Raw genomic sequence first — 14,322 nt, forward strand, 5'->3', positions numbered from 1 at the left:
TAAATACATTCGATTGATTGACACAACTGTGGGAAGCATTGGAGGCAACATAGCCAGCATCCTTGTGGAATGCCCTTCAAACACCTTGTAGAGTCCATGCCCCAACAAATTGAGGCTGCTCTGAGGGCAAAGGGACGGGGGTATGCTGCTTGTGCTTGGTGTTTATAAACAAAGTCACAGACATGGCTTGATGACGTTTTATTGTTGTTTTCAGCAGTTAGATCCATGCACCACGTCAACAGTTATATATTCCACCAAGCTGCAGTGACAGTGTTAAGTGATTTTTAGTGAATAACATTCAGACCTTAAGTCTTAAGTTTACTTCATTTACCCTTGGGATACAAAGAAAGCATTAGATTATGAACGAGCACAGAAAGAGAGAGGAAGAGAGATGGACGGACTGGCTGATGGACGGACTGACATGGCAACTAAATCAAGAGTAAAGCGCACTGAAGACAGCAAAGATAAACAGACATTCCAGGCCTTTACCTACTCTAGTCCAGTAATTGAGATACAGCATCAACATTAGCCATTATAGACACTAGGCAGTGGCCATCCCTTCACACCGTTAGCTGGGTTGTGAGGAGTGGTTGAAACCTCACAGTACCCTTCAGGGGGAACTGAAACAGAGATTGAAACCGTGAGGGGAGGGCGCACACATGCTGACCTACACCCGCCCTGAGAGCAAAGCAAGGCAAGTGTTATAGTAAGATCGGTACAAGACCGTTACAGTACAGGAAGCATGTATGATTGGTAGATTTCCCAGCAGTAGTAGACAGCAGACTGTGAAGTGTCCTCTGTAGTGAGATAGATGTCCATGAGGTAAAGCCACAGTCATAGTGAATATAGCTGTTGACTGACTGAGTGATTACACAGACTGATGAGATACTGTAGGACAGGGTTCACTAACTGAATGTGCAGGCTTTTGTTCCAGCCCTGCCCTAATCACTGTCTTCAGTCTGGACCATGATTAGTGGACTCAGGTGTGTTACTGTAGGACTGGAATGAAAGCCTGCACACCCAATAGCTCTAGGACCACCCAGTAGCTCCGAAGTTGGAGACCCCTGCTGTAGGTTGACTGCTAGTTGCTAGGACTGTGATTTGCAGCATATACAGTCCAGTCCAGTTCAGAGCAGAGGCGAGACAGAGAGAGCAGTATTTCCAGAAGAGTAGGGAGGAGTTTTTTCAGAGCTGTGTTACATGACCAGACAGTAACTAAACCACAGCTAGTCCACACACAGCGAGCCAATATCCCCCAGCCCTGCAAATAGCAAAAAATACAAGACTGTTCACAGTTTTCTTTTCTTTTTGCTTAGATTATAATAAGAATTGCTCCAGTGTTCCACGTGTTTTTTTACGCACCACTAAAAATACGGAGCGTTGGTGGACAGAAGCATATCAACTGAGGCCAGACTTTTGTCTTACTATACTATATCATCCACATCTGTAGATGAGTAGGTTTCTCCAGTTGCAGGATGCACACATTTAGACTGGCTAGCTGAGTTCTACATAGCGATTGTAGACTCCTGGTGAACAGCAATACAGCGTGTCAGTGCTGCTGTGATGATCATAACCAACCACCACTAGAAACACTGACAGAAAGAAACTCCTAACGTAGTCGTTACAACAAGTAGGCAGACGCTGCCCCTAACCACTGATACAGGGTCAGATTACATTTTCATCTGCCCAAAGGTTAAGGTTATCGAGGGTTAGAATAATCTGATTCTAGATCTGTGGTTAGGTGCAACTTCTACCTAGAGTTACAGCTGTGTAACAGTATACAGTATATACAGGAGGAGGTGTTCTCCGGTGAAGGTGCTACAGGGTCAGTGTTAACCACATAATTAATGCTACAGGAGGATAACACAACCATATTACATCAGCCTCCAAACACTGACACACCTTTATACACAATATCATACAGCCAGGGCACAGAGAAAAAGCTTTACTTTACTGGGAGAGTATTAACCGTGTGTGTGTGTGTATGTGTGTATGCACATGTCAGTGTGTGTTTACATAGGGGAATTCAGCTGTAGATGTGTTGAGTTGTAGATATAAGGGGGAGCCAGACATTGAGCAGTTGCTCTCTGTGGAGTCCAGGGGTACATGGGGAGGGTCTCTCCCCTGAAGAGAGGGGGGGAAGGAGGGGGGGAGGTGCAGGGAGCTGGTCTCACTCTCTAGTTTTGGTGAGGAAGGAGGAGAGCAGAGACCCCCCTGCTGCTCCTAGCTTCTTTTTTCACCCAACAGCCAATAGTCCTATACAATACCCTGGAGAAAGAGGATAATGAATATTAGAGCAGAAGTGTGTGTGTGTGTGTGTGTGTGTGTGTGTGTGTGTGTGTGTGTGTGTTACCTGGTTACTAGACGTCCAGTTTGCCAGGGCTGAGGCTGTGGAGAAGCTGGGCGGACCTGGGGGAGGAGCTAGTTAAGGAGGCGGGGTTATAACCCTGTATCAGCAGGTTCTTGTTGAGGTCTCCCAGGGCTGCAGCACTGCCCGGCTGCAGCCTGGGGTAGGGGGGTGTGTCTGGCAGGGCGGTGAGGTCCAGGAGGTGCTCCAGGGTTCGGGCGTTACTCATGCTGTTTAACGCCTCGCTGACAGGAGAGAAGTCCTGAACGATACCCAAGTCATCCCTGGACACAGGGCTGGGGAGACAGATACAGTATGAAATATGCCTGTTAACACATGGGATTGTGTGTGCGTGTGCATGCATGCGTGTATGTGTGTGTGTGTGCAGCTCACCTGACGTCCATAGACTGTACCCCGTCAGACAGCTCGTCCCCTCCACAGCTCTTTCTCTCCAGGGGGCCCAGCGTGATGAGGGGGGACTCATCCTGATCCAGCTCCCTGCCCTGCCCTGCCTGGCCCCTGTTCACATCACATACACCTGAGAGAGAGGGGAGGGGATTGGACACACCTAGTAAGTAACTCAAAACCTGCATGCATTGATAGTCAAGAGTAACACAAAGTAACAATACAACCCTGTCCACCACACGGGGGAGCTCTAACTGTGCCCGATGCTGAGTCACCCTGCAGTATTTACTGTGTGTGTGTGTGTGTGTGTGTGTGTGTGTGTGTGTGTTTGTTTATACCTGAGGATGAGGAGTCCGTTTCACTCTTACGCGTCCTCTTCATAATCTCCTCAATCCGCTATGGACACACACACACACACACACACACACACACACACACACACACACACACACACACACAGGAATTTAGGGAAACAGCTTAAATGGCAACATATTCGGAGGTAAGGTGTGTGTGTGTGTGTATCTGTGTGTTAACCTTCTTCCTCTGCAGTCTCTCCTGCTCCTCCTGTACCTGCAGCAGTTCTCTCTCCTGCCTCTTCCTCTCTGTCTCCCTGTGAGCACGCAGACACGCCTCCTCTCTCTACACACACACACACACACACACACACACACATACACACACACACACACACACACACACACACACACACACACACACACACACACACACACACACACACACACACAATTCATAAATTCCCTGAACTGATTATAATTTAGGAAGCTGTGGGTCAGATATAATATGTAGGATCAGAGAGCTAAAATAGGGAGTGAACTCACCTGGCTACAGTTTCCATTTCAAGGCTAAAAGCACAATGTGCCAGATAGAGCCATGTATATAAACCACATAGATCTGAAACTGCTAGAAACATGGCCTTGGAGAGGTCACATATTGACTATCTGTGACTAAACATCTTCGTCACATGCAGCAGTGATGCCCAATGACTGTATATAAGAATGGGCAAAGCCATCGCATCATGTGACACCATTCATTCCTATGAAAGACTCAATAGCGCATTGAAGCCAAATAGTTAAGATGGCGTCTCATGGAGACATAACATTTGCAGTTTGAGCTACTCCAGGAAGTGACGTTGCAGGCTAGCTCAGTGCTGCCCCTCTCATTGAGAAACTCCAGTTGAAGGCCGACCGGGGTACTGCAGGCTGCCATTAGCAACGAAATTATCGTTATAACTTCTTGTGTGAATTTAAAATAATCTGCTCAAGGACACAAATATCGTGTATTAGAAGCAATCAATGGTACCAAATGTGGTTTTTTATTTACACAATGATTTAACCACGAGGATTGCCATTTTCCCATTCACAGTACCGCGGTTGGCCTTGAACTCCGTGGCTTCAATGAGAGGGGGAAGTCATTCTCCCCTGGTGATGCCTCATGGTGTGAAGTTTAAGCCCTGAGCCCTGACCCCTGACCTCTCGGTCCAGCTGATCCTGCATGTCTTTCCATCGTCTCTCCTTGGTCCTTCTCTCCTCCTGTTCTCTGCTCTTCCTCTCCTCCTCCCGTCTCTCTCTCTCCCCCTCCCGTCTCTCTCTCTCCTTCTCTGCTCGTTGTGCCTCTATCGCCTGCCGCTCCTTCGCCTCCTGCTCTCTCCTCAGCTCCTCCTCAGCTCTCAGCCTGCACACACACACACACACACACACACACACACACACACACACACACACACACACACACACACACACACACACACACACACACACACACACACACACACACACACACACACACACAGTAAATACACAATACTTAGCTTGATCCCCTTGTTCAAAAGACGCTTAGACCTTTTTTTAAATATTTTCAGTGGTATTGTTAACAAACATGCCCCCATAAAGAAAATGAGAATTAAAAACAGGTTCAGCCCCTGGTTCGACTGTGATCTTGCAGAGTTAGTCCACCTCAAGAATTCCATTTGACGAAAGGCTCGGCACACACATACTCAGGCTGACTGGCTCTCGTTCAGGCAAATGAGAAATAAGTGCACTCAGGCTATCCGGAAGGCCAAAGTTAGTTACTTTAAGGAGCAGTTCTCTCTGTGGGTCCAACCCCAAGAAGTTCTGGAAAACAGTTAAAGACCTGGAGAATAAACCCTCCTCCTCACAGCTGCCCATGTCCCTTAATGTTGATGATGTGGTTGTTACTGACAAGAAGCACATGGCTGAGCTCTTTAATCACCACTTCATGAAGTCAGGATTCCTATTTGACTCAACCATGCCTCTTTGACCGTCCAACATTTCCTCATCTCCCACTCCTTCTAATGCTCCTCCCTCTTTTTCCCCTGCCCCGCTACAAAGTTTCTCCCTGCATGCGGTCACTGAGTCCGAAGTGTTAAAGGAGCTCCTTAAACTTGACTTAGACCCTTTCTTCTTTAAGGTTGCTGCCCCTATCATCCCCAAGCCTATCTCTGAACTTTTTAACCTGTCTCTCCTCTCAGGGGAGGTTCCCATTGTTTGGAAGGCAGCCACGGTTCATCCTTTATTTAAAAGGGGAGATCAAGCTGATCCTAACTGTTATAGGCAAATTTTGCCCTGTTTATCAAAAGTGTTGGAAAAACTTGTCAATAATCAACTGACTGGCTTTCTTGATGTCTATTGTATTCTCTCTGGTATGCAATCTGGTTTCCGCTCAGGTTATGGATGTGTCACTGCAACCTTAAAGGTCCTAAATGATGTCACCATTGCCCTTGATTGTAAGCAATGTTGTGCTGCTATTTTATTGACTTGGCCAAAGCTTTTGATATGGTAGACCACTCCATTCTTGTGGACCGGCTAAGGACTATTGGTGTCTCTGAGGGGTCTTTGGCCTGGTTTGCTAACTACCTCTCTCAAAGAGTGCAGTGTATAAAGTCAGAAAATCTGCTATCTCAGCCACTGCCTGTCACTAAGGGAGTACCCCAAGGCTCGATCCTAAGCCCCACGCTCTTCTCAATTTACATCAACAACATAGCTCAGGCAGTAGGAAGCTCTCTCATCCATTTATATGCAGATGATACAGTCTTATACTCAGCTGGACCCTCCCCGGATTTTGTGTTAAACGCTCTACAACATAGCTTTCTTAGTGTCCAACAAGCTTTCTCTGTCCTTAACCTTGTTCTGAACACCTCCAAAACAAAGGTCATGTGGTTTGGTAAGAAGAATGCTCCTCTCCCCACCGGTGTGATTACTACCTCTGAGAGTTTAGAGCTTGAGGTAGTCACCTCATACAACTACTTGGGAGTATGGCTAGTACTTGGGAGTATGGCTCAGCACATATCAAAGCTGCAGGCTAAAGATAAATCTAGACTTGGTTTCCTCTATCGTAATCGCTCCTCTTTCACCCCAGCTGCCAAACTAACCCTGATTCAGATGACCATCCCACCCATGCTAAATTACGGAGACATCATTTATAGATCGGCAGGTAAGGGTGCTCTCGAGCGGCTAGATGTTCTTTACCATTCGGCAATCAGATTTGCCACCAATGCTCCTTTTAGGACACATCACTGCACTCTATACTCCTCTGTAAACTGGTCATCTCTGTATACCCGTCGCAAGACCCACTGGTTGATGCTTATTTATAAAACCCTCTTAGGCCTCACTCCCCCGTATCTGAGATATCTACTGCAGCCCTCATCCTCCACATACAACACCCGTTCTGAGTCACATTCTGTTAAAGGTCCCCAAAGCACACACATCCATGGGTCGCTCCTCTTTTCAGTTTGCTGCAGCTAGCGACTGGAACGAGCTGCAACAAACACTCAAACTGGACAGCTTTATCTCCATCTCTTCATTCAAAGACTCAGTCATGGACACTCTTACTGACAGTTGTGGCTGCTTCGTGTGATGTATTGTTGTCTCAACATTCTTGCCCTTTGTGCTGTTGTCTGTGCCCAATAATGTTTGTACTCTGTTTTGTGATGCTACCATGTTGTGTTGCTAGCATGCTACGATGTTGTCTTATAGGTCTCTCTTTATGTAGTGTTGTGGTGTCTCTCTTGTCGTGATGTGTGTTTTGTCCTGTATATGTTTTTTAAAATCCCAGCCCCCTGTCCCCGCAGGAGGCCTTTTGCCTTTTGTTAGACCGTAACAGTAAATAAGAATTTGTTCTTAACTGACTTGCCTAGTTAAATAAAGGTTAAATAAAAAAGTATAAAAAAATACACACATCCCTCTGCACATCCTTCTGACCCGACAAACACACACACACACACCTCTCCTCCTCCTGTCGTAGTTTGTCCTCCTGTTCTTTCTGTACTCTGGCCAGACGCCGCCTCTCAGCCAACAGTCTAGACGCCTCCTCTGCATCCGTTGTCCCGGCAACGTTCCTGCCTGTGGGCGTACCTGGAGAATCTGTGAGGAGGGAGGAAGGGGGAGAAGGTGGGGAGCGGTGGAGTAGAGGGGGAGTGGGGCAGAGACATAGAGACAGAGATGACTCTGGTGTACAGCAGACACTGATGAAAGCAGTTTTCTCTGAAGCGTTCTGTTGTCTCCTCTAGGGTGGCTCAGGTTGCACTCTCTCTCTCTCTCTTTCTGTCTATCGATATATATCTCTCTCTTTCCCTCCACCCCTCTCTCCTCTCAAGGGTAAAGCATATATCAGTGGTGAGTTCTGAACACACCCACGAGCACATGCAATCACACACACACACACATCCCTACCTGCCGCCAGGTCTCTGCTGCAGGACTTGGGGATCTTCTTCTCTGTTGCATCCGGCTTGGAGGACTTCCTCTCCAGGGTTCCATGACCCCTGGCCTCATGGTTACCCTCGGTTACCGGGGGTCGCTGGCGGAGGGGGGAGGGAGGGTACTGTCCCGGGGAGCAGGGGGATTGGGCACGACTCTTAGTCGACCTCACCCTGTAATAACAATTCACTTTACTTGTATCTTTTATACTACGTAGTAGGTAAAGCTTCTTTACAATAAGTATATATTATAATACAAAATAAAAAACAGGAAAACCAAGAAACCTTTTGGGCGTGCCCACTGCTTTGCTATTGGCTCTGGGGGAGGAGCTTCGGGTGGGAGTGGTCGGAGATTCGAGGCGTCTCAGTGAAGAGTCAGTCAGACAGGAGGCGGGGCCTCTCTCTGTCTAAAAACACAAAATAAGAAGTGAACGTGTGCTCAGAATAATAATGTAGTAATATAAATGCATGTACACACATCTATGGTACTGACTGTGGGTGTTCTGGGGGTCTTGTCCTCCGGGGGTCCATTGCTTGCCTTCCTGGAGGGGGAACCTTTGTAGGCCGGTCGCTGGGGGCTGGGGGATGCTAAATGAGGGGACACACCACACTCTGCATTGTCATAGTAGGGCAGAGAGACAGACAACGAAGAGAAACACACAAGAGAGAGTCATGTTATATACTGTTGCTTGGCAACACACATACCTCTTTCTGGTGAGTGCAGGGAGGCTGAAGAGTTGGAGAGGCGTTTAGTGATTGGCTGGTGCGGGGAGGGTGGTGTCAGGAAGTCACACACTGCAGAGAGATGCATGAGAAAGAGTCACCCCAGAGGGACAGGAAGAGGTAGGAGTCTTCTTAACCCACAAATACTAATACTACATTCATATTTTCTCTACCTTCCCTGAAGTGTACACTCGTTCACTTCCACAAATGGGGAGGGTTCGGAATGGACTGAAATATGGTGGAAACTCATATATGCATATGCTTATAACAATCGTCACATCAATGAGAGAGAGAGATGAGTGAACACTTTAGGGAGGAGGGTAAAGGAAACAGGTCAGATATGTCTATGTGTGGTTAGGGGCAACTTGTACCTGGAGCAACGGAGACACATCACATTACACACAAATCACAATACACATAAATCATATTACACACAAATCACATTACACACAAATAGGAGACACACAATACACACAAATCACAATACACACACATCACATTACACACAAATCACATTACACATAAATCACATTAAACACAAATCACATTACACACAAATCACATTACACATAATCACATTACACATAAATCACATTACACACAAATCATATTACACACAAATCACATTACACATAAATCACATTACACACAAATCACAATACACACAAATCACATTACATATAAATCACATTACAAACAAATCACATTACACACAAATCACATTACACATAAATCACATTACACACAAATCACATTACTCACCAATCACATTACACACAAATCACATTACACGTAAATCACATTACACACAAATCACAATACACACACATCACATTACACACAAATCACATTACACATAAATCACATTACACACAAATCACATTACACACAAATCACATTACACATAAATCACATTACACACAAATCATATTACACATAAATCACATTACACACAAATCACATTACACACAAATCACATTACAATGCACACAAATAGGAGACACACAATACACACGAATCACATTACACATAAATCACATTACAAACAAATCACATTACAAACAAATCACATTACACACAAATCACATTACACACAAATAGGAGACACAATACCAGAACTTTACTCCGCAGTTATTATTTTTTTAATGTATTTATTTATTTATTTATTTAACCTTTATTTAATTAACTAGGCAAGTCAGTTACGAACACATTCTTATTTACAATGACGGCCTACCAACAATGACGGCCTACGATAGTTAGTGAACAACTATGCCACAAATTCACCAAAACATCCGACACACTGACTGGGCTTCAGTTTGACTTCCGTGTTATATAGTAAGAGATTAATGTATGTTCCATCTACAGTGCATTCAGAAAGTATTCAGAGCCCTTGTCTTTTTCCACATTTTGTTACGTTACAGCCTTATTCTAAAATGGATTATGTTGTTTTTTCCCCCCTCATCAATCTATACACAATAGCCCATAGTTCTCTGCAGATCCTCTCAAGCTCTGTCAGGTTGGATGGGAAGTGTCGCTGCACAGCTATTTTCAGGTCTCTCCAGAGATGTTCAATTGGGTTCAAGTCCGGGCTCTGGCTGGTCCACTCAAGGACATTCAGAGACTTGTCTCGAAGCCACTCCTGCATTGTCTTGGCTGTGTGCTTAGGGTTGTTGTCCTGTTGGAAGGTGAACCTTCGCCCCAGTCTGAGGTTCTGAGCACTCTGGAGCAGGTTTTCATCAAGGATATCTCTGTACTTTGCTCCTTTCATCTTTCCCTCGAACCTGACGAGTTTCCCAGTCCCTGCTGCTGACAAACATCCCCACAGCATGATGCTGCCACCACCATGCTTCACCGTAGGGATGGTGCCAGGCTTCCTCCAAACGTGATGCTTGGCATTCAGGCCAAATAGTTAAATCTTGGTTTCATCAGACCAGAGAATCTTGTTTCTCATGGTCTGAGAGTCCTTTAGGTACCTTTTGGTAAACTCCAAGCTGGCTGTCATATGGCTTTTACTGAGGAGTGGCTTCCGTCTGGCCGCTCTACCATAATGGCCTGATTGGTGGAGTGCTGCAGAGATGGTTATCCTTCTGGAAGGTTCTTCCATCTCCATACAGGAACTCTGGAGCTCTGTCAGAGTGACCATTGGGTTCTTGGTCACCTCCCTGACCAAGGCCCTTCTTAGTTTGGTCAGGCGACCAGCTCTAGGAAGAGTCTTGGTGGTTCAAAACTTCTTCCATTTAAGAAGGATGGAGGCCTCTGTGATCTTGGGGACCTTCAATGCTGCAGAAATGTTTTGGTACCCTTCCCCAGATCTCTTGCCTCGACACAATCCTGTGTCGGAGCTCTACGGACAATTCCTTCGACCTCATGGTTTGGTTTTTGCTCTGACATACACTGTCAACAGTGAGACCTTATATAGACAGGTGTGTGCCTTTCCAAATCATGTCCAATCAACTGAATTTACCACAGGTGGACTCCAATCAGGTTGTAGAAACATCTCAAGGATGATCAATGGAAACAGGATGCACCTGACCTCAATTCAAGTCTCATTGCAAAGGGTCTGAATACTTATGCAAATAAGGTATCTGTTTTTTATTTTTTATATATTTGCTAACATTTCTAAAAACCTGTTTTCGCATTGTCATTATGGGGAAATGAGATAAAAAGTATTTAATCAATTTTAGAATAAGGCTGTAATGTAACAAAATGTGGAAAAAGTCAAGGGGTTTGAATATTTTGCCGAATACACTGTATACATCGATACACACGAATACACTGTATACATCGATACACACGAATACACTGTATACATCGATACACATGAATACACACACGGATCCTCTATCACAAAGGAGAGAGTATGGTGTTATGTTAGTGTGTGTCTGAGTACCTGTCTCGAGGGGATTGGGGGTTGTCGAGACTTCTGCATATCCTATCAGCTGTGTGTGTGTGGTTAGACTGCTATAGACAGACAGGAAGTATATGAACTCTGTTCTGATTGGAAGGAGCTAGTGGACCCCGAGGACCAAAGGGAGACAACATGTGTGGTGAAAACAACCATATCCATATTCATGCACAGACCCCCCCCCCCCCCCCCCCCCCAGCAGAATTCACTACAAAACACACAATCTGATAGGACGATGGATACTTGGGACAAAATAAAAAGAAATGCATGAACATTATTGTGAATACAGACACAATAGAATAGAATAGAATTCTTTATTGCCCCGAAGGAAGAATAAATGTCTTGAACTAGCAATACAAAGCATAACACACATGCAGCCAAACACAACAACTGCACACTAAGGGTATCAGGTGGTCTGTACCGTTCCTGGATTGGTTGGGACTGGCAGCAGAGGCGGGATAATGAGGCAGAGCTGAGCCAATAGCATGAGAGGGTGGGGTCTTAGGGTTACCTGTTAGCAGGTGTGGCAGAGCAGAGAAAGCAAAGCATTACACACGCACCGGTGTTGCAATCCTACACACACACACCTGAGTATAAAATGATACGTACATATGTACTGTGTACGCACACCTACACACACACCTATGTGGTGCAATTGTATACACACATACCTGTGAGTCTCTGAAACAAACACAGACACACACGTGAGACCGGAGCCTGCATGCTGCAGCATCAACTGATCTCAGTTCAGATCTACCATCCATCTGCTAGTTGGAACACCAGTGATCTATAGTGATGGTAGAGATCAGTAATTGAAGAAGAATGGACAAAGGTGGTGATACTCCAGACTGTACCAGGGTTGTATTCACTGTAAGAGACACTATACAGTAAGATTCTATACCGTAGGATTCTATACCATAGGATTCTATACCGTATGATTCTATACCGTAGGGTTCTATACCGTATGATTCTATACCGTAGGGTTCTATACCGTAGGGTTCTATACCGTAGGATTCTATACCGTAGGATTCTATAAGGTATTGTTGAAGAATGTGGTAAACTAGGTTTTCTACAAGAGGGGCTGATCCTCTACATCTGCCTAGGCCTGATGGATGGAGTGTGTGTGAATCATTGATGGAATTATAAATGCACCACAGAGTCTGGCTATTGCTCTGGTACTGCTCACTGATGGCAGTGGCATCGCTGAAAACACACACACACACACTATACAAATATAAAATGTAATTACAACTCCTATAATAACCTTATCCATAACACTGCCACAACAGCACGGGCAGACAGATTATGAGGGTGTGTGTGTAGAGAGACACCAACCCAACGATGGGTGTTTACATACGCAGTAAATATCCCCTGTCAATTTGTGTGTGTGTGTCAAGGTTAGATACGTATTTTAGGCCACTGCTGAGAATCACGCCTGTTTTCCTACACACTGATGCTCACCTCAGGAATAAACAACATCAAACACACACACACTGATGAGGGAGGGTTGAGGCACTTCACAGAACAGCTGTTTCCGGAGATACCCAACACACACACACACACACACACACACACACACACACACACACACACACACACACACACACACACACACACACACACACACACACACACACACACACACACACACACACACACACACACACACACACAGTATTCTTGAGCTAAATACACACCTGTAACAGCATGATTAAAGTGGCACAGATAGAATTGTCTTATCATCACAGAGTCATAATGCTGTTGGCACACACACACACACACGCACGCACGCACGCACGCATGCAGACACACACACACACACACACACAGAGACACACACAAGCCTTTCCCTGAAGAGTTTAAGTCAAAGCGTTGTTCTCCCCTGCATTGCAGCCTCCACACCCTTTCCCTCTCTCTGTCCTCCCCACTCTCTCTCTGGTAACTGGTCTTCCTCTCTCTGTCCTCCCCACTCTCTCTCTGGTAACTGGTCTTCCTCTCTCTGTCCTCCCCACTCTCTCTCTGGTAACTGGTCTTCCTCTCTCTGTCCTCCCCACTCTCTCTCTGGTATCTGGTCTTCCTCTCTCTGTCCTCCCCACTCTCTCTCTGGTATCTGGTCTTCCTCTCTCTGTCCTCCCCACTCTCTCTCTGGTATCTGGTCTTCCTCTCTCATCCCTCGTTTCTCTCCATATTACCCTTTATCGCTCTACTCTTTATTTCAGGTGGTCTATCTCTCATCCTCCTGCCCCATCATCTCTCTCTCGATCTCTCTTCTCTAGTTTCCTTTACCATTTAGCTGTCTTAAACTGTCCCCACCCTTTCCTACATCCTTAATACATCCCATCACCCCCTCTCCTCTCTCTCTTTCTCTGTCCCTCTCACTTACTTCATCTCACACCTCCAAACCACCATACCCTCCTATCAATCTCTCCCCTCCCCCTCTCCAGCCTGTCTCTCCCTTCTGTTTGACCCCCATGCTCCCCTCCTCCCCCCCAAGTGTACTTACCCTCTTCCCCTCCGGGTGGTCCTCCCCAGGTCCAGCGTTTGGGCCTGTTCTCCATAGGGTATCTGCTGTCCTCCCCCATCTGTCTGTCCCTCTCTCCTGTTCTCTCCCTTCTTCTCACCAGGGCCTCCAGTCTCTCCTGTTCGTTGCGTTCCAAAACGGGGAAAAATAGACACTCTCTCACTGAACCGTTGCTACGACGACGAGCACCCGGTGATGCACACAGAGAAGGCTGCGCCATGGTTACCAGTAGACCTCAACAAGAGCAGTAGCCTCACCCGTCACTCTCTCCTCCAAGTGTGTCGGTTCGTTCACTCGCTCACGCTGTCTGCTGCTCACTGATAAATGAACTACGGCCTCGGCTTTCTCTATCTATCCCCCACCTCCTCTCTCTATCCCCTCTCTCTTTATCCCTCTCTCTGTCAGTGTCTGCCGCTCCCTCTAGGCAGCTCTGTTTCTCTCTCTCACTTGCTCACCCCACCCTTTCTGTCTCTGCTCACCTCTTTCTCCCTATATTCTCTCCTTCCTATCCCCTTTCTCTCTCTCTTTTTCCTTTTTCTCTCCTCCTCTCTCTCAGATGATGAGTCTATTTCAGAAAGCCAGACAGAGGGACAGCAGGTAACCTCCATTCCCCTCCCCCAACCCTCTGTTATCGACACCCCACTAAGCTCTCTCTCTCTCTCGCACGCACGCACGCACGCACGCACGCA

At 46.2% G+C, this 14,322-nt stretch overlaps 1 protein-coding gene across 1 annotated transcript; it reads right to left on the reverse strand.

Moving 5' to 3' along the window:
- Positions 1–183: 183 nt before the first annotated feature.
- Positions 184–14,118, reverse strand: LOC115195264 (MAP7 domain-containing protein 2; the record flags this gene model as incomplete). Its single annotated transcript, XM_029755038.1, is given in 13 exon segments — positions 184–2,268; positions 2,354–2,643; positions 2,741–2,885; positions 3,091–3,148; positions 3,287–3,391; positions 4,243–4,444; positions 7,014–7,152; positions 7,462–7,658; positions 7,770–7,891; positions 7,978–8,072; positions 8,190–8,279; positions 11,534–11,623; positions 13,616–14,118. Coding segments are annotated over 12 exon segments (1,764 nt in total). The 3' UTR covers positions 184–2,268; positions 2,354–2,360.
- Positions 14,119–14,322: the final 204 nt, after the last annotated feature.

This window comes from Salmo trutta, chromosome 6, assembly GCF_901001165.1.
Source record: "Salmo trutta chromosome 6, fSalTru1.1, whole genome shotgun sequence".
Taxonomy (NCBI): Eukaryota; Metazoa; Chordata; class Actinopteri; order Salmoniformes; family Salmonidae; genus Salmo; species Salmo trutta.